General features: G+C 35.9%; 1 protein-coding gene across 1 annotated transcript; it reads right to left on the reverse strand.

The window, feature by feature from the left end:
• Positions 1 to 1,112: 1,112 nt before the first annotated feature.
• On the reverse strand, positions 1,113 to 21,709 carry LOC110793737 (zinc finger CCCH domain-containing protein 37). The gene is made up of 12 exons (XM_021998638.2): positions 21,253 to 21,709; positions 14,184 to 14,428; positions 9,569 to 9,628; positions 9,420 to 9,488; positions 9,278 to 9,343; positions 8,950 to 9,165; positions 5,858 to 5,895; positions 5,741 to 5,787; positions 5,477 to 5,625; positions 3,318 to 3,371; positions 2,398 to 2,523; positions 1,113 to 1,866 (listed from the first exon to the last, which is right to left on the reverse strand). The coding sequence occupies exons 1-12, from the start codon at positions 21,602 to 21,604 to the stop codon at positions 1,642 to 1,644; spliced, it is 1,647 nt and encodes a 548-aa protein (XP_021854330.2). The 5' UTR covers positions 21,605 to 21,709; the 3' UTR covers positions 1,113 to 1,641.
• Positions 21,710 to 22,189: the final 480 nt, after the last annotated feature.

The following is a 22,189-nucleotide window of genomic DNA, read 5'->3' on the forward strand; positions in this document are numbered from 1 at the left end:
TAAATTCATTTACCTTTCCCATACCCCTCCCATCCACCATTTTCCTATTTCTTTAATACTTTTTCTCTCCTTACTTTATTCTTTAAATATATAATTTCTTACATCCAATCATTATTCTTACACCAAACCATTACTCAAATTCCAATACTAACCAAAATTCCAATTTTCTTAAAAATCATCCCATTTTCCAAACGTAACCAACAAAAGGGACCGGAGGGAGTATTATCTAAACTTATTTGAACTTATATTGTCTGAAATATGTCAAAATAAATCGAACATCACAGAACCTTTCAAAAAAATTCTCCTTCATGTATCACACTTTTCATTTGGACCACATATAATTTTCCCAAAATAGTCCATTGGATTGCAATATTGCATCATGTCATAATATTGTATTACATCATTACTATGAAAATGCAACATCAAAATAAATACTTTTTTTTATTATGTACTTATTGTGCTTTATGACTTTTAACCCTTCATACTTCATACCAAAGACAACGGTTAATTTTATCAACTCTAATGACATGAACTATAAATACTACTCTCTCCATTCCTAAACATATGTCATATTTGGATAAATGCGGGGTATTAAAAAAATAAGAATTATGTAAGAAAAACAATGATTAAGAGTGTTTTTTTGGGAAAATGATTTTTTTTTGGAAAGGATAAAGTAGATAAATATTTATTGATAAAGTAAAAAAATAAAAGTGGGAAAAAAATGTAGAATGTGTAAGAAAAAATAATCATGATTTATAGAAAAGTGAAAAAAGTGTATGGAAAAGTGAAAAAAGTGTAAGTTCAAAAATAAAAACATGATCTTATAAGGGAATGCTACTTTTAGAAACAGGACATGTATTTAGGAACGGAGGAAGTATGAGGTAAATACTTAAAATACACATGAAGTATGACGTTTCCTTTATACCAAATTATAGTATTCATATAAAATATCACACGCATCAATTATAGTATTCATATAAAATATCACACGCATCCCATGTATAAACAGTAGGTCTATTTCCAAAGAGCAAATGAGTAAATGTACCATAAAGATCCAAACCATACCCATATCTATCCAAATTTAGAGCCCTCTTGTAAAACTCCCTTCCATATATCTGCTGCAAGAGTAGAGGTTTTATTGAGCTTCCAACACAGTATGACCATATACTGATTTCATCATATGGTTAGTTGATACAATTTCTCACAGTTGAAAAAAATTAAGCAAATGTATTTTGGCTAATACTTCGTATATGAGAACATGTAACAATCAAACCTGAAGACTGGTAGCAGAGAAGACTTCTGCTTGGTTATTACCATTTTTCTGTTTTCAGCCAGCACCAACTTGTGAGCTATAATGTTCAATACATGGTTTTTCTAACGAGTGCCCATGAGCGAGCCCCTTTTAGATCTACCATATTCAATATTCGAGGCTTAATAAATGTTCACAGACACTCTTTAGAAAAACCTTTCAATATACCACACAAGCAAACAAAAACGGGTTTTGAACCACTCAACGAATGCAGAGTAAACCAGTATCAAATTCTAGAGATGAATACCTTTTAAAAGGAGTAAAATAAATTAAAAACAGAGGATGTATATCACTACCGAACTGATACCATGAGCTTTTCTGAAATACTGCTGCTACTCTTCGGCACTTGCGACATTCTCTTCATTTTTAGTCCCTACAATTTCTTCATTTTCAGTCCCTACATTCTCTTCAATTTCAGGCCCTTCCTCTTCAGCTTTTGTGGAAGTTTCCGGTCCAGCTAAGGCCATTACCTCTCCTGGAGGAGGGTGGTCAAACTTGCAATTAACCGCATAACTGCATGTACCAGTCTTCATATAAAAAGGGCAGTGTTGAACACCCTGTAAACATTGGATCCAAATTTAGATCTTAGCAAAGAATGCATTAGTGTGTCTACCTTCTATGCCACACATATTACTGAAGAATAGGGTGAGGCTAATACCACATTCCACCAGAAACCGTCTTTACATTTGCATGTCTACCTTCTATGCCACACATATTAGGCAATAGTTTTCATGACAGACATTTTTTCTACTAGGCCCTTGGTTCCAATAAAAAGTCAAGGCAGAAGCACGAAAGACCCATTGTCAGGTTACAGTTTCTTTCCACAATTAATTTATCTAATTAATTTTTAATATCTTGGGGGACAGTGCGCGTTAGAGCACGATCCAACAACTAGATAAAGAAAGTAATAAAAAACCTAAAATTGATGCATGAAGCCATAATTATCAAAGAAATCAACAGGTATTATATTGACCGTCTGGGAATGGAATAGAAACATTGTTAATATATTGTACACAAACAATTAAACTATAGAATATGTCAAAGCGGAGATGCTTTCTTTTCAACAATAACTAGAAACAGAAGTGTACCTCTCTCCTGGGAAGACCTGCAAGAGTAAACTTAAGGGTCTGGTTACTTGTGGGTGCAGATCTGTCTATAGGGTGATGGAACCTGCACCTTTCTCCAAATTTACATTCTCCAGTTTTCATATAGTACTGCCCAAAAGAGGAAAAGTAAAACAGAGACCATAATCAGAAATGGCAATAGACCGCATATCTTTAGACCCTTGACCAAACTAATATACTCCCTCCGTCCCTTAATACTCGCACCGGTTTGACCGGTGCGGAGTTTAAGACATTTGAATTGACTTATTAATTTAATGGTGTTAGTTGATAGTGGGGTATTTTTAAAATATAGTTAATGGGAAATGTGTAAGGGGTGGGGAGTGGTGAGTGGAGGATGTGAATTTTTAAATAATTTTTTGTAAAGAATAGGAGTGTAGGTGGGACCGTGGGATAGTAGGTAATAAGTGTGAGAAATAATATAAAATATTGATAAAAATTTCCATTTATAGAAGCGGTGCAATTATTAAGGGACGACTCGGAAAGGAAAGCGGTGCAAGTATTAAGGGACGGAGATAATAGATATTATGAGAGAAATACGAAAGAGACAAAAAAACAAAAAGTGACTAATTAGTCACCAAAAGTTAACTATGCACAAAAGATAGAATTTAGTCCTTAAAGTAAGATGTAAGGGGTGGAGGCATATTATTAGCAAAGAGAAAAAGCTACAAAGATGACCTAAAAAGAACCTAAGAAGTTTCAGCATACAGTCCCCAAAAAATGACGTTAAGGGTCGACGATTGATCGACAACCATAGGTTAGAAGAGAAGAACATCTGAACATGTTATGAAGGCTCAGAGATGGATCTGATCATAGCCTCAAGTCCTGACAGATGGGTCAAAACTCTCAAGTAAAAAGGGGAAGAAAAAAAACATGTAAATACTTACATCACATTCAGTCTGGCTCGGACGCTGAGGGTACATAACTGGGACCTGTCCAAACTAAATTATAGAAAGACAAACAAAAAAGCAAATGTATAACACATTAGAAAATGAATACTGATAATGGCAGGAAGCAACGAAGCACCAAAGAGAAAATAAAGGGAAATGGGTAACATTATCCATAAGTTATGCACATAACAAGGCAGGAGTATATGCATAACATTGATGAGGAAGGAATCGAAGGATGTATTTCAAGTGCTTTAAAGTATTCACATTCCATTTCTTATCATAGCATGCGAAAATTCAATTTCATAACTAAAGCAAACCTTCAAGTATTACTCCGTATTATTTGCAATTACTTATTAACTCTTAATTACAAGGAACTCTTTTTATTGATTAGCTTGCAAATACATATTAACTAAAACTATAAAAAGTCCACGTTTCAAAAAATTACATATTGAAACAAATCTTATAAGAAAGAATACATTATACTACGTAGTTTATAAACAACATAATTTATCATAAATTAATGGACAAAAAGTAACATTTTTTAGAAAAATTGGGGTGGACGTCTGGATGGTGTAACAGTTGTGAGGCTTAATTCTCACGACTTCACAGTAGAGTAACTAAATAACAGAGGGGACAGGCTATGCAGAGGCATCTGGCCATCCATATCACACAAGACCTACTTTGCATTAATTTTTTTACACATTATTTAGGCACCATGCCCTTTATTCAAGAAACATATTATCACTGCAATAAAACATATGATACTCCCTCTGTTGGTTTTTAATCTTCCTAATTATTGTATACACATAAACCAAGGAAACTAAAGATTTAGTGGAAAGAGTGTTTTTTTTAAAAAAATTGGTTAGGAAAGAGAAAGTTGTTTAAAAGACATTAGTGTTATTAAACCCATAATGAATCGTTGAGGTTGAGTATCAGCAAACATGAAAGTCAAAACAGGACAATTAATTGTGGACGGGGGGAGAAACAGTGAATTGTACAAAGGTCAACATGGAACAATTTAAAAAATGAACGGAATAGAAAATATGTTGATTATAATATGCGCCACAGAGCCAACTCAAACAAGCACACATTTCAAACAAAGATGCCCATAAGTAGGGGGAGAATGCATAATTTTACAAATGCTCAATGATGGTGTTGTGGGAAGGAATCGAATAAGTAGTCCAATAAAAGCACACAAGGTTTAAGAGGTAGGGATGGGAATTGAGTCCAATTACGTCCAAGCCAAGTCAAACCCGATATGAAGAAAAAAGTTTGATCCAAATCTTAAAAAAGAAAATCCGAGTCCGCGTTCGGATGCTCCAACCAAAATCACAACTTCTAAGACACGGTTTGTGTCACTTAATAGCAAAAAAAACTATATCTTCATAACTTCCACCGCCCCTTTCAGAGAATCAGAGTCACTTAGGCCACAACTTCTCTCTCGCTGTCTCGCCTCTTCCCATTTGTTACCTCTTAATCACTCATCTGCATATCTCATCCAACATTTGAAGTTCAAGAAATCAGACAGGAAAATTCAAAGTTCATTGCCTCACAGGGAATCAACTGCCCTTTGTACCAGATCTAAACTTATCTTTTCCTCTCTTGCTAGTTGCTCTTATAAAAGGTACAGTAGAGTTTAACTTCAATACTAGTTTAAATGGAACTGAAACTATCTGTTATTTTATACAAAATGTATCATATAATTAGGATTCTGATGCTATTACCTATTTTTCACTCTAGTTCTTTTAAACTATGTTTTATGAATTTCATATTTGACTACAAGTTTGTTGTATTAATGGATTTTAGATCTACATTTATAAACTTCTGAATGAGTTTAGTGAATTCTGGAATAGTTGTTTAAATTGATTTAGCATATGGCGGCTCCGGATTTGATTTTGGAGGTCTGACGTCCAGATGGATCGGATGTGGATGATTCAGACTCAGATTCATAGGTGGACAAAAGACCTTATTGTAAATCAAGTTGGATTTGAATCCTTTAAGGTTTGACCTGAATCCGACCCATTCCCATCCCTATGCACACAAGGCATATGCTAATGAAAAACAACGCAATACTGTGAGGAACATTCTTGATCAAAATGCATCACATTATGTTGCATTTGTATGCACGTCAATCATAAGAGGCAACGTGAAATTACCATTGTTTGCGCCAGCCCAGGTTGAAGACTTTGGAGAAGGGAGACAGCTGGATTGACAAGCCCTGCATTAAATTTCGCTAATGAAGGGAGAACTCCATGGCCCACCATTGCAGCAGTGGGATTGATAACTGAGTAGGGGGGTAAGAGTTCTGTGAACCAACTTTACAGAGTTAACCTACGGTCATAGCATTTCGACTTTACTTTGTAATTATTAAACATAAATGAAACTAAAGGGGAAAAATAAGAAGCAAAGATAACTATTACCGTTCCTGTCAGGATGATTGTATCGGCAATTGACCCCATATTTACAGCTGAGAGAAATAAAAAATACTGTTATACTACCAAATATCTGAAGCGAGGAACTAGTTGCGAAATATTCACCTGCCAGTTTTCATGTAAAATGGGCAATCCAGTTCACCCTGTCACAAGTAGGTTACAAGCATCAGTTCTAACTGAAGTAATATCAGAAGACATTATATTGTAAACAGGCAGAAAGGCAAGTATTGATTTCCATCTTTCGAAGTTTGTAGAAAGAAAACTTGTGCCATGTATGAACTAAATATAACACTTGTCGCCTACCCGGTCCTTCAGATTATCCAGCTCGGGATGAAAAGAAAGATTACTTATTGGCATCTGGTTTTTCTTTAATTCAAATCCATTTTGATAACCCATAAAAATACATTTATTGACAAAAGCCAGTCAGCTTACTGTTACTGATGACTCAGGAGGGCTGTGAAGATGAATATATAATCCGAACCAATTATTCCAGCTAAACCCAAAAGCTGTTGCGGTGGTTGACAAAAAAAATCATGCAACGAACCATGGAAGTCAAGAAAAATAATCACACCTAGATAAACCATTGAATGTTTTTGCGAAAGTGTGGAAGCAAAGTGTTTGCGAAAGATTAACTTTTTATTCTGTCTTTTTAGTTTTGGACTGGGATTATTTAACAAACAAAAATGACATTGAGTACAATTTATCTGTCCTTTTCATTTCCAGGGAAGGGTATAATTTATCAGTTAATTATGTTCTGTGTGTGAAAATGGATCGAAAACAATTTGTTGGAGCTGTGCATATGATTGCACAAAAGTTCCATTTTGTCTTCTAATCAATCAATGCATCTGATTGGTGAGACACAATTTTTGTTTGACACGGATTACTTAATGTGTCATGTCCATATTTCATTAGTCTTGATTCTTGTTATCTAGCTGGAAGATTTTTTTTTTCTCAATAAACCAAATTGCATGGTATCCTTTTAGAAGAAACTAGTTGTTTAGTGCAATTAGTATTTAATATTTTGGCTTATTTTATTATCATTCTCGCCTATATAAAGTCTTAGGTTGAAAACAATATTAGACAGAGTTTAGTTATATAAGATAGTTAATTTTTCTCTTGATTATGGTTTAGTTAAAGCCAAAGGAACTATAAATGCTATTTGTGGTTTATCTTATTAATTAGGAAATTTTGTGAAACACTACCTTAATGTTTGGACGTTTTGTGAATTACTACCTTATAAAAACTTTTTTTATATTTTCCTACCTTATAAGTTTGATATGTTTTAGTAACACTACCTTGTAACAGAAAACGTTAAATCTCTCTGTTTGTGGGCCCCACTTCAACTACTTCATTCCATTTCTCTTTCCTCTTTCTCAATCTCTGTTTTCTACTTCTCTTTCTCAATCTTTTTCCTCTCATTTCTCAATCTCTATTCTCTTTCTCATACGAATTCAATTCAAATTCTTCTTCTTTCTTCTTCTTCTTCTTCTCCTAGGTGGGTTCTGTTTTGGTGTTAGTAATGTCGCACAGTCCAACATAATGGAAACTCCTTTCACTCAACCTTTGGGGAATAAGGCAGTCAACAATGATCATATACTCATCCAATAATCTATCAATCAACTATACTATACCAGTGAAGCATCCAATAGTAAGGATTCTGTAAACAAAAATGAGAAACTGTCCACCAGCCAAATGATGCGACAAATGCTGGTTTTGCTGCATATTACATATAATTTAAGTTAGTGATATACATTGACATTTGACAGTGATCAAGTCCACCATAGCTTAAGGATTGTAATAATATTTCTCCTTTGTCATCCAGTTAATCTCCAGACTACCCCCACGCCAGCACACCCACACCCCCTCAATTAGCAATTTATACGGGGTATGTTAAAAAGCTACCTAGAACTTCATATTCAATGAGAGGTAAAAGACTATGCCTTTAATGCACCTAAAAAATACAAATATTTTTCCCTGGGGACACTCCAACGGTAAAGTCCCCCACTTCTTGCTGGTCTTGGATGAGCCTGCATACTTGCATAGGCTTCACAGCAGGGTGTTCTCTACATTAATTATGAACATCGAAAGCTAGAGGGGAAAGTGAGACATATTAAACCTTTATTCCCCAAATGTTCTGTTTTGATTTCGTGGTTAAAGGGTCACATAAAACTTGAGAAAGAGAAATAGAGAACATAGATTAGGAAGGAAGAAAGAGAAATGGAATAAAGTCGTTGAACTGGGGCCCATAAACGGAGAGATTTAACGTTTTCTATTACAAGGTAGTGTTACTAAAACATATCTAACTTATAAGGTATGAAAATATAAAAAAGTTTTTATAAGGTAGTAATTCACAAAACCTCCAAACATTAAGGTAGTGTTTCACAAAATTTCCTATTAATAAATAAATAAAAACCTTAATTTATGTGTTGAGAATTGTCCTTGTTTTATATCAATCACGGTCAATTAGACACAAAACGTAGGTAGCTCCTTTGGTTTTAACAAAACCGAAATCAAGCAAACACTAAGGGCTCGTTTGGTATCACCGCTAGTTTCCAGTTTTGGTTTTTTTGATTTTAAAAGTCATGTGATTTAGATTGAATCATGAACTAAAAAATAGCCATACTTATAGTAAACATATTGATTTTGAAAACTGACAACAAAAAACTGGAAACTACTTTTTGTGGTTTTCTTATTTTGGTTTTAGTTTTGTAAAAAACAGAAAATTGGAAACAAAAAACGATACCGAACGGGGCCTAAACTATTTTCATATAACTCAACTTTGTCTAATATTGTTTAAACCTAAGCCTTTACACGAAAATAATAAATCTAGAATATTCTACTTGAATTATTAAATAAGCCAAAAAAATCCTAATTGCACTGGTTATAGACTTATAGTGTAACACAGACATCGTAACACATTGAGGAATCCGTGTGGAAGAAAAATCTGCATCTCGTAGTTTTACCCCCACAACCCCACTTCAATTCAGGCAGCATATAAATATTTTGATGGTTAGATCACATATATTCCTTATTTTAATCCAAAAATAGCATACAGTCACAAATGATAACTAGTCTCATAAAGGAACAATTAGACAGTTAAACAGGCTGAAGATGTCCGTTTTGAATATAAATAAAGGAATAACTAAACAGTCTATAATTCAGATCATATGATATAAAGTTCTCTTTTTTGGACTAACCGTACGCATGGGCATTCCTTTAGTGTTGTATGATGATGCAGGATTTGAGGTGAGCGTTTTGACTGCATTTACATCACCAGCAGTATTATGCTGGTCTGCCGAATGCGTCTGTGCTCCATCATCAGCTTCTTGTCCATCTGATGGTACTTGGATATCTTTTGGATGATGGAATTTGCAAGCTGCACCAAATTTACATTTTCCAGTCTTCATATAGAACTGTTGACACAAGAAGCACATATGTAAATCACCGTGATTTTTAGAAGACATGGAATTGATTAAAAGAGACAAAAGCTGGAGCCGTGGACAGAAAATGGTTGAACGAACACACCGAACACAAAGGTTCAGATGGTCTGTCAGGTAAATCCGGATCGTCGGTTTTGCTGCCAGAAGTATCCTGGGGAAAAAATCTAACTATTAGACATAACAATGACAGTCTGGAAAAATTAAACAATGCAAATCTATTCTCCTACCAGTTTATCCTTCGGATGATTAAATTTGCACATCAAACCATATTTGCACTTTTGAGTCTTTAGGAAGTACTGAAACAAAGCAAGAGTCAACTTAAATCAACTCATCAAGGCGTTTCAAAGAAAATAAATGAACTTATATTTATACATACCGGACAGTCTGGCTCTCCAGGTCTTTCCGGATAGGATTCAAAAGAAGGAACTGAGGGAGGCTGCATCAAGCAATTGAAATACATCACAACTTCATCCCATGATTCCCTTTGTCTCACAAAAGTTTATATAGCATAGGTTGTTTAAAAATCAAGGATTCCAAATAAGCCAGTGTCATGAATCAATGTGTTCCAAATTACATTACTAAAAAGGAACAGTTAACATATCTACATCATCTCCTCATCATTATCATTACCCCATTGCCTCAAAGAGGCTCCCGCAAGAAGCAGGGTAAGGGGGGTCGGGTGTACGCAACCTTACCCCTGCAATTGCAGAGAGGTTGTTTCCAATTGACCCAAAAGCGATAACGGGACGACCATCTTCTACTTCATGGAAAGGAAGCAAAGACGTTTTAACTTTTAAGAGCCATTTTGATTTAGTCCATTACATCCCACAGCCAAAAGAACAAATGAATCGGCTTGTAACGGATGAATGGAACGTATTGCGGCCAACATGTATTTTTTCAAGACTTTAGGTTTAGAAGTATTCTTTCCACATAATATAACCAAACTTATCCAAAAATGAATGGGGTGATGTATTTGTTGCATTAATAATAGCTTAGAATAACCGGTTTCATAACAACATCATAAAATAGTGGATTACTTTTGGTCAATTTGACAAAAGAAAGGACGTAAAAAGAAAAAAAGGTTCCAACGAGGCATGTCACTGTTACATGACGAAAAACGGCAAGAACATGATTTTAAGGTGTTACATAACAGGGTTCCAAAATCTGTTATAGGTCGTGCTGTGTTGGAATCCTTATTATTAAGAAACTTGTAAGATCCGAGGAAGGGAAAAGGAAGAGGAGATAAATCTCTCCGTTTTTGTAAATTTCAAATAGGATGTTAGACTGACTTCCTAGCTCCCCCCACCCCACACACCACCAAAAAGAAGCATACGCATGAAGGGGAGAGAACATCAAAAGGGGTCCGGGTGGGGGAGGGGGGGGGGGTCGGGGTCGGGGGGGTGTTAAGATGTAATGAACTCTGAGGCATCACTAGAACAAGAGATCTCGAGGATCCTCAGAAAAGTTAGACAAACAAGTTAAACTAACCATACAAAGAACACCCATGATGAAGCAATGAGTTTCGGAGATAGGAAGTCCATTAAACAATTAGAAGGGCAGGAGAAAATAGAAAGTTTGGTTCTGTCAAATGTCTAAAATGCTTCCGAACAAAAAAAATTTGTTGTTAAGAAAAAGGAACCAGAAAAATGGTACTCCCAAGTCCAAAGATTTTTGCAAAAAAGAAATAACATTTCAGGCTCACTCTGAACAATAACAGTGGAAGAGATGGAACAAGCAAAAATAAATCAGGACACAGCGGCAACTTAGGGAAACATGAAGCAAAAACACAAGTGGGGAGACTGGGGACACACTGCTAACAAAGTTAAAAGCCTAAACTTGAAAATTAGAGAATTTTCCTATGTAGGGTCAGAAGAGGGATCCCTATCAAGAGTCATGAGCATGTCTTTGAGCTAAAAGGTTTCAAATTCTAGCTAATTGCTTTAGCCTTGACCTTCCACCAAGTCATCATAGGTCCACCTCCTCTTCTCTTACAAGTTACAATACATCAAAATGTTCTATTTTCATCTATATCACTCTACGCCTCCTCTTAACCTGCCCAAACCTCTAAGATGTTAACTTCAGCCATCTTACCACAAATGCTCATTCTTAATTCTGTTTCTTAACTTTGTAACTCCTAGAAAGGTGGTGTACTCAATAAAGAATTTTCAAATATACAGCCACCCCACCCCCAACACACACACACAAACCCCTACATACGCTCACTTTACTTCCTACTAACATAGTAAGAACAGCCAGTGTCATCTCCGAACTCCATATCTTCATAAGCTCATGTAATCTCATTCTTCCCTCGTCCCTATAAACCACGAGTACACCCTCAGTGCTCACAATAGGAGACTGTACACACAACTTCAAGAGAGAACCTAGAGCAATCTGTAAAAACTGTAGCTCTTCTTTGCATATTATCTCAAATTATTTTGTAAACAGAACCGCAAAACAACTTATATAGACAGCCAATAGTTAAATTGTCTTACAATTAAGTCTGCAATATGAAGTGAAGAACGCAGAGTATCCAACAAACAATCTATAGGGAGTAGTTGGGAAGTTGGGGTGGCATATGAGCCTCCCCTTACAAGCCATCCAATAGTACTGTCTAGTCTCTAGTCAATGTATGAGGAAAAGCTTGTAATTTATGCTTTACTTATATTTTTGGTAACATAATTAATCAGCTAAACGTCAAGTGATAATTCCCCAACAACCCCACATCCCTTAGAAATGGTGAAAGAAAAAAGCTGGAAGTAAAAATAAACAGTACATGCATGCATGGCTTAGATATGGCACACACAAGTACCCTAAAAAGAAACCCCAGTTTCATCTTTCCGCAATCTTAAAAATGATGAACATCTAAGTACAGAAATAAAAATCTACATCTCTGGATTACAGACGTCTCTTCCTAGTTTAAAAAGCAATATGCAATATGTTACACACAACTACAGTATCAAAAAATTATTAGCACAATGCTTGACATTGAACATATTGCGCAAACTTGGTTTGATTTGGAACCAAACACCTAAACATGCTTTCTAATCCCAGAGATATTTTGAAGATTGCTCAATGCAAGCAGCTATTCACTAATACCCATTTTTATACTTAAAAATCAACCATGAAGGTAATAAATTATCCTCTCAGACTTCAACATTCTAAATCATCATAATGACTACTGATAATATATATGAACCATCCTAGTATAGCCTGCCTATCTCCATACTCCATCATTGATGGGGTTACAAATCCCACCTCATTTTTATTTATCCCATTCTTAGTCGTGTCAATTCTTGTATTGCAGCACCTTCATCGAATTATTGCTTGTCCAGTAGCAACAAGATAATCAGAATCTGATTGCACCATCATACCGAAAAGCTGCACTACTCCTTTGTTTCATCATTATGTCTAAACTTTCTAAAAATGGATGTTTAAAATTAATTGTTACACTTTGCTTTATTCCAGTTAGGATATATGTCCAACCATACTTAATGTATTTACTCTCTATTTTTCCCACTTTACTTGCAACATTCCACTCAACCAATTTTTTGATCTCTTTTTCCTCACAACTTTCCACTCAAACCTATTTTTGTTTTTTTCCTTCTTTTCTTACAGCACCCTACAACGAAGTTTTTTATTTTTCTTTTCTTACAACATCCCACTTTTTCCATACTTCTTTCTCACTTTCCAAACATTTTTCTTGGTTGTTGTGAAAAGCTCAAGTGTAACTATTATAAAATGAAGGGGGTACATTTTATAGTAATATGTATGATGTCATCACTTAGGCAAAATTCAACTCAAAGTATCAATATTGTCCGTGTACTGCCTTCCAAGTTAGTATTATTGCTATAGTACTATTGCAACCCCCAAGATAAATATAAGAGAAAAGAATTTTGCTTTAATAAATACATTGTAGACAAAAGTCAGTTCTTGCCCCTTGGCAGGTACAAAACATGGTCATGGCTTTTTTGGCATGAGATTAAAGCTTTATCTACTATGCAATTGGACATGTGAAAAAAAGGATGAGGAACTGAAAGATCCTGAGCAATTTCTTGGCACATGACAAGTGATCTAGCAACCTAAGCATTGGAGGAAAGCTTAAAAGGATTACTTAATATCCACCTCACTATTTCTAGATTAAGCCACAAAAGAGTTTCACCATTCAAGTCAAGCAAGGGGCCCAATGGAGAGAAATGAACTAAGCAACTACAATTATTTATTTAGCTTATCAGTTATCACATCATAAATAGGGTTGTAGATAGAAGCTTCCTCAAATCCACAAGTTTTTTCAATTAAGTAAACGTGAAACCGTGTAGTCGTGTACCCTCTCTCTTTTTTCTAAGCTCAATCGCATTGAGTTACAGTTTTCCTAAATCACTCTTGAACTCGGAAAAATAGATACCCTCTCCATCTGCAACATATTTAACATTAATACTTTGGTTGCCTCAAAAAAGAGTTGTACTTCATTTTTATAAGGTAATGCTGGTGTCCTCAAATATGCCCCAGAATTGTTTGACAGTCTAAAGTATGACAGGAATAAATGTGAAATTTAAGAAACTCACAATTTTCATCAAAACTCACAGATTTAGGTACGAGTTTCAGATATTAAAAGTATTTTTTCACAACCAACTAAGCGTAGCTTGAATCAAGAGAGATGAACTCAATACAATAAATGAAAAGAGAAAGACCGTGTTGTATTAAGAATTAATTTCAGGAAGCAATGGATCCAGTCTATTTAACTGGTTGTAGACACTTCTTAAGTGTCAAGGGAGAAACGGAAATTGCTACTCAAAATATAGGAAATTACTGAATAATAAGCAGTGTTTCCAAACTCAACTTCTACTACATTAAAATTTATAGAAAATTAGAAAGGCAATGACTAACAATACAATGTTGCTGTAGATAAATATATTTATATAAAAAGAGTATATGTCTTTAAATTATTATGAATAGTAGAAAATCAAATAATTAATAAAGTATCAAAGAATCACCTCTTTCCAATCAGGGATTCCACCCGCAGGAACCCAGATAGGGTGATCAAACTTGCAATTATCTCCAAACTTACAGATTCTAGTAAGCATATAGTGTGTGCAGTCCTTTTCTCCAGGTCTTTGCGGATAAATAGGCAAATTGCTTGCACTCTCCAGTCTAGGGCGCTTGGTCAAAGAGTCAGAAGTAAACCAAGGCTCATATTGCCCAATCATTTGGGTCCCCAGAACAGGATGGTCGTAGAGAGCTATAGTAGATAATATAAGTACAAACAAGAAAACCACAAATATATGTGTTACTATATAACTTTAAATAATTTTAAAATAAAACGTAAATTAGCTAGAAAGAAAGAGAACGGAGTATGATATAGGATATAAGAAAGTATGTGATCCATTGATTTCAAAGAAAAGGAGCGAGAGAATGAAAGAGAGCATAATACTATATCAGCAATTTGTCACAGCTGGAGTTTTTTATTAGAAAAATAAGAAATGGCAGAGAACCATTATACATGGGCAGGGATCAGAAATTCTCACAAAAAAAAAAAAACAATTAACATACCCAAAAAATTCAGCATCACTTTAAATCAGTTGAAGACAACCCATGAAAGACGAGCAGTGCAAAAACCCAAAGAAAGGCTAACATACGGCAAACTTTACAGTTTAGGGGGATATTGGTCTTTTAAAACCTGGTATTTTACTTGTCAAAACGAAAAATATTTATCTCCGCTGACCCACAAGTCCACAACATCTCTAACTTCTATCTGAACATAATAACTTAAATTTGAGAGAAATCTAACATGCTTCGTGAAGAGCATTGTGTCTTAAAAGAATGATAATTAGCAAAAGATTTTCATTAATCTCCCCACTTGGAAACATAGTTTACAGAAATCCAGGATTATGCCTTACAGCAACTCCTTCCTAAACCTTCCCTACAGCACTTGCAACTAAGCAACAGTTCTAATCTCAGATGAAATCATCTGCAAAAGCTACATTCCTTAGTGGAAATCATTCTTCGAAATGAAGTTCAGCTGGAAATAATTCAACTAGTATATTTTTTGAAGAAGGATTTAAGTTTAAGAGTAAACCCTCGAAATTAGAACTGCACATTTTCCAAGGACTCCAATCTTTGGCATCAGAAGTTGTAAAGGATTCCGACAAATGAACATAACACAAAGTCCTTATGCAATCTTAAGAAACAGTTCCAAGACACAGTCATTCAATCAAGAGAGCAAAAACAAAAAACAGCTTAGTGGAAAGCCTGCAAAGTCGAGTGAAAGAATTCATCAAAAAAGACAATCAGAATGTCTCGGTAAAAGCAGACGTCTCCAACCAAATCTTTAAGTCCATTGGCGGACAAATTTATTGGAAGACAAACAGTTCACACGACCATTTGCATATCAATGTATGGTCTGTATCACACCACTTTACCAAACATTGTCTTAGCTTTTTAATCACCTTCCTAGCAGAGACAATATCTTGGACACCACAATTCAAAGACCTTACCACCATCAACCTCATGCGAAGAAACTTTTGCAAACCCACTAAGTTGTCTTAAACTTCTTTCTTACCCATATGAAGCAAAGTCCCTAATATAAATTCAATCTTCCAGGGAATAGCTCGAGGAAAAACCTCTAACCCATATTACACTATTACCCCCAAAACATCAAACTTTTGCCATATCGTGTCTAACACAACATAATGTATACACTGACATGGAATAAGCAACGAATTCAACAAGGTCATCGGATATTAACGTAATGTATTGAATCAAATAGAGGCAGAGTTATACAAAGGACACTTGACCTTTGCATTTCCATTGACTCCCTCTGAGCATTTTCAGCAGTGAGATTAGGTAGCCCCTCTCTCCACTTCACCCCCCCCCCCCCCTTGGGAAAAGAGAAAAACAATATTTATTATTTTCATTTAGGTTTAGGTTTAAGGAAATATCTGAATATGTAGGCTATTCATGAATATGGTTGACAATACAACAATGTTCAAGCCTTAATCTCAGTAGGATGGGGTGGACTGCATGAACCACATATTCTCTTTTGATGTTATCGATTCACATCTATAAAATTTAATCATTCTTAACTCTTTCCTTCCAAGCCATCTTTGGCCTTCCTCGATTTTTTTATAAATCCCCATTATCCAAAATCTCTACTAGGAATCTCACATGCCCAAATCAACATACTTGGTTGTTTCTTATCTTATTTTCAATATCCACAACTCCAACCTTTGTTTGACTATCTTCATTCAGAACTCGACCCCTTAAGTTACCACTCACATCCACTTTTCCAATGCGATCCTTCCCTAAATGCCTAACATTTCATCCATGTTGGTTTGGTAGATATCGTATAGAATTTTCCTTTTAATAACATAGAACAATATCCTAGTAGCTACTCTCCATTTAAGTCACTTCCGTGAGTTACGTCTTAGTTAATATTTCCATCTCAGTTTTTAAAAAAGCGCTCCCATGGGCGCAAGAGGAGTCAAGGCAGCTGTAAAGGTGATGGTCGTCGATCAAGCTCTCCACTTCCATTCTTTCATTCTATATCTTCAATCTTCTCTCTTCACTATCTTAATCGTCCCCTTCTTTTTTTTGTTCTTCTCTCTTCCTCTTCAATTTGGAAGCTTATCCTCTCTATTTTTTCTCTTCTTCAACCTCTAAAGCAAGATGTTTGAAGTTTTTGTTTGATTTTGTTTTTTGACTTTTTCCCCCATTTGTTTACCAGCTAGCTGACATGTATGTTAGGGAATAGGGATCAAATTGGTTTCCTATCAAAACAACAATCAACATAGAATATTAATTATAAAAAGAATAAGAACGAAATTGGGGAAGAAGATAAAGCTTATATTGATTGATCAGAGTAAACAAACAATTACAAGCCAACCACAATTAGAAGAGTAGATAACCTCCCAAGTTAAGCAACCCAATACAACTTTTTTTAATGGATCCCCAAAACTCTTCTTCCCTTATTGTCGTGATTCTCCTCTCACCTTTTAACAACTACTTTTGACAATATTCCCACTACTAATTGTGTCACCCCATTTCTCACATTCACCACATTCATTGTATGATACCTTACCTCTTTTTTTACCCTTTCTTCTAGAATAGGTAAATAGTGCAGGTGATGTTACTTGATTCCTTACATTATCGCGGCCTAGCAGTCACCTTGTCCTCAAGGTGGAAATCAGGAAAGAGCATACTAGCTTGGCGCTTATCTTCCCATGTTACTTTCCAGTGGTGGCGCCTCCCATTTAAGCAGCACTTCGGTTCAAACTCCAAACACGACTTCCGGCTCAACTTCCAACACCAATTCAGAAGTGAGTTGTGGTGGAACAGTTGGGATATATGTCTGGAACCAATGGTCCTTTTCAATTGAGAGATGTGGAAAATCTAATGGTCCTTTTCAATTGAGAGATGTGGAAAATCTAATGGTCCTTTTCAATTGAGAGATGTGGAAAATCGGGCTTGGGAAACTTTAACTTGTAGGCTTTTGTGCCCGCCCTTTGCATAATAAGAAAAGGACCATGGAATCTCGTTGATAGCTTCGCACGCTTCGTTTTCGCTAGGGACTGCAGCCTATAGGGCTAAAAATACACTTAATCTCACTCAGAACTCTACTTCTCTTCTCTAAGCATCCTCTTGTTTCTTCATTCTATGATGTACTTTAATTAAGTTGGCCTTAATATCATCCAAAACAGCACCTCTCTCCAACAATTTTTCTTCAAAGAGAGGCGACTACAGTGCTTCCCCTTTCAAACCTGAACAAGGAAGGAGGGTCCCTGCCATACACCGGTTCAAAAGGGAAACAATTGATAGACACCTGGAACGAAGTACTATACTAGAGCATTCCACCCACAAGTTACAAATTCACCCATGATCAAGGTTGACCATTGATGAAACATTTCAAGTAGCTCTCCACTGTTTTATTGACCACTTCGGTTTGCTCATCCTAAGGAGGATGAAAGGTTGTGACTCCCAAGTCCCAACTCCAAAGCGCTCCTCTTTACTCTTACCGTACACCAAAATATCATCAAAAAAACCAACAAAAACTTCCTAAGATAGGACCAGAATACGCCATCCATGATGGCTTGGAATGTAGTTGCGGCATTTGTGAGCCCGAATGGCATCACCGAATTGATAATGGCCTCGTGAGTTCGAAATGCGGTTTAGGTCACATGTGGAGACCTCATACCTCATTCTCACCTGGTGATACCCGGACTTAGTGAATATAACTAACTCATGTAACTCATCGAGAATCTCGCCAAAGATGGGTATAGGATATTTGTCAATGTCATAGAAAAAAAACGCGGAAGCGGTCGCGGTCGCGTTCGCGGTAACGGTCACGGAAACCGCTTGTAACGGAAGAATAGAACGGATCGCGGCTGACGCAGTGTGAATTTTTTTGAAAAAAAACCACATAACATTTCTAAGCCTAATTATTACATTTTTTGTCTAAAAAGTATTATATCAACACAATATAACCAAATCTATCATAATACGAGTGAGTATTATATTCTGTGAACAAATAAGCACTCGAAATATCATGTTTTATAAACTACATAACTAAATAAAAAAATATTTTTGATGAATTTATGTAAAAGAACGGTGTAACGGAGAAAAAAGCGTCTGACGCGGCGAGTCGCCGTTACGTAACGGACGACGCGGAGATAAAGACGTGATTTTTGTCAAATCGTAACGTAACGGGTTTTCGCGGAACGGGCGAACGGCAAATCCAAAACAGGATACAGGACGGCCGTTACGTAACGGAACGGCCGAGTTTTCTCCAAGAGGCATGTTAAAGGAGTTCTCAGTTTTCTCCAGGAGGCATGTTAAATAGGTTACAGATTCCTACTTGGAAGGAGTCCAAGAGGCATGTTAAAGGAGTTCTCAGATTTCCACCACTTCATTCCCATTCCGGTTGACCCTCCAAGTAATTGAACTCTGCCAAAAAAAAATCCAGTACCTTCCTTTAATCATGGCTTTTAAAGAAATTCTACTCCTTCCCACCATATAGTCATATACCCCCTCTTTTTATTTTGCAAGTCACGCGACCCCACTTCTTTTTTATTTTATTTTTTACGTACTTCTTTAATTTATATTTGAGTTTTATACTAAAAATTTAATACCAAAAAAAACAATATCATAAAAGTAAAAATGAAGTTGTGCCTCGTTACAGCAAGACTCACGCCTTCTCCTTGGATGCAACTTTTAAAACTAAGATCTCTGTTTAGTCCGTTCATGTAACTCGCCCAAAGTACTTAAAAGACTCACTTGTTGGTAACTCCTTAGTCCTTAGTTACCATCTAATGCAAGTACATCCCTGTTTACTAAATAGGCACCAATTAGAACCGCATGTACTTAGTGTTGCTTCAGCTTAGTCTAAACCCTTGAGAAGTTGAGATTTCAACGCTCCATTTTAGCATTAACCTCCACTCTAGTCACATCCACCAATTAAGCATTAACCACTGCTCTAGTCCCAAAGTTATTTGTGCTCTTTTTATATTCCTTGGTAACAACTTGCCGTCCTGCCTTTCTATCAATGCAATCAATCATAAATTTCATATTTATAGAGGTCACCACGAACATTCATACTTGACAAGGGTCCTAAAATATATGGTTTTGACCAAAGAAATGTACATGTACATAAAAAAGAGTACTTGAGCCCATTTAACATAAGAACCTGAAGTTAAGATCGACACAATCCGATGAACCAAAGAGGAGAAAGCAACTTCCCATCAATCCAACATAATAAAACCCCGTCTAAAACTCGGAAATATAAGGTGTTATAGCACCTCTAAGGACAACCATGGATGTAAGATGCCAACCTAAGATAAAATCAGCCAGCAAGACAAACAGTAAGTGAAAATCAATAAATTGTCGCTCTTACAACGAGTAGGAATAATGCGGCCTATTTTCATTAAGAGTTGATTTTGTCATTTTTGCTAGATTTGAAAATAAGCTATATAAGCCTCGTTATTGCTGCTTAGTTGCGGTTAGGAAATTTGATATTCGTTAAACAAAAAAAGTATTCTTGAACCTCAAAAACTTACATTCTTAATGGTCATTTTTCAATCTGTTTGATTGAAACAATTGGTTTTGAGCCCATAGTATTTACAACTCCAGCAACCGTTTTTGTTTACCAAGCAAACTTACTAGTAAGGTTCAAATGCATGAGGTAGAGAACAAATCATCTCAATCTTGATAAAGGGAAACCTTGAGACTACAGGATACGAGTGGACAGCTATAAAATTAAGTAGAGAAAGGTCGTATAGGCTTAGCAATCACACTCAGGAAATGGCAAACCCTCGTAATTAAAATCAGTCCAGACCCCGATGGTTTTCATATAAAGAAGCCAAGAACAAGTGAGCATTAAGCAAAACACAGCTACCAAAGAGCAAATAAGAAGCCATTTGCATGCTTACATTGTGCGAAGGAGATAATGCAGCAAAATGTCGAACTAAACCTGATCTTTACTCGATAAAAACCACAACATAACTAAGAAACTGTCATTATAACAAAGAATACTACTGGATAAACCTATGAATTACTCCATAATGATTGAAAAACATAAAGCCTCTAGTACTTTCAAGCAAATATAAAAACATAGAAAATGAATAATGGTGAATATTAGCTTAATGGTTCATAGTAGCTTCAAAGCATTGAAATACAAAACGCGCATTCCCACTATACCAAAGAATTTAACACTCTCTCCGTCCCACTTTAACAGGCCACATCTCTAGTTTAGGACTTCCGAAATAATAAGCCACTTTTCACATCTAGTAAGTAAATTAGCGAAGCACGATTTTCCCACATTAGTCAATCTATTTCGGATAATTGTGGTTTTTTAAGCCAACTTCACAATCCACTCAATCTGAGCTCTAATTTCAGCCTTTAAAAAATAAGTTCAATTCTTCTGGCATTGCTAAGAAAAAAACTCGATGAAGCCCGGTGAACTCAATTAACAGAAAGTAATTAAATGTTGTATGACTTTCAAGCCCTAAACAATGCTCAAAACCGAAACGCAAGAGATCTCAATCATATCAAAACAAAAAAAACGACGCTAACCTTCAGAGGGTCGCTTAGTGATAGCGGAAGAGACATCAAAGGAAGGCCATAAAGAGCCGTAAGTAGAAACGAAGCTTCTGGAAGCAGCACCACCAGCAGTGGAGACGGTCGGTCGAGGGCTATCATAAGAGGAGAGAGAGTGGCGTTCGGAGGCGGTGGCGGCGGCGGCGGAAGATGGAGGAGTTCGGAAGTAAGAGGATGAGGAAGGAGGGTCAGAAAAAGTAGAGAGGTAGCGAGAAGAGGTTCGGAAGGAGGATGGTGGTTCAGTGAGGTATGAATCAACGGTGGATCTAGAGGTGGTGTTGTAGATGCTTGAGTATGGTTTTTGGTGGTTGTAGAGTTGATTCGCCATTGTTGGTGGCTTAATTTTGAGGAATTGAAGTGAAATTGGTAGTGGTTGTGGACTACGAAGTGACCGGGCGAGGATGTGGAACTGAAAATCGAAAGAGAGGGGGTTTCTTTAGGAAAACACAAATTCTTATTTACAAAGGGTGTACAATAAATATTATACACCAGAGTAAAAGTTGACTCAAAATACTTAAAAGTTACATTTATATGTGTAAAAGTTATCTATTTTTTAATGATAATTTTTTTCATTTGAATAAAAATTATTTCTTCAAAATCACTAATAATGTATAAATTAATTATTTAACCTTTAAAATGTTTATCTATCAACTTTTTATTTTTATAATACTAAAAGTTACAAAAAAGTAGGTTAAAGTTACAAATAACTGCATAAAAGTTATCTTGGTGTACAATAAATTTATTGTACACCTTGTGCGCGCAAGACCTTTTGTTAGGAAAATTAGGGAGTGATTGGTTTGCGAATGATAGGCACGACTCGAGGTAGAGGTTATCAAAATTTGAGGCAGTTCGGGCCTTAACACTAAAATTCATGTTTAAAACTTTAAATTCATAATTTTGGTATGGCTTTTTG

The sequence above is a fragment of the Spinacia oleracea genome, chromosome 1 (assembly GCF_020520425.1).
Source record: "Spinacia oleracea cultivar Varoflay chromosome 1, BTI_SOV_V1, whole genome shotgun sequence".
NCBI lineage: Eukaryota > Viridiplantae > Streptophyta > Magnoliopsida > Caryophyllales > Amaranthaceae > Spinacia > Spinacia oleracea.

Bases quoted from the DNA above. Each gene is read 5' to 3' on its own strand.
- LOC110793737 (XM_021998638.2), bottom strand. From the start codon at position 21,604: ATGGCGAATCAACTCTACAACCACCAAAAACCATACTCAAGCATCTAC. The intron at 9,629-14,183 runs GTGATTCTTTGA...TGCTTGATGCAG, and splicing joins GAATCCCTGATTGGAAAGAG to CCTCCCTCAGTTCCTTCTTT. The intron at 2,524-3,317 runs GTAAGTATTTAC...TCTTTTGGGCAG, and splicing joins CGAGCCAGACTGAATGTGAT to TACTATATGAAAACTGGAGA.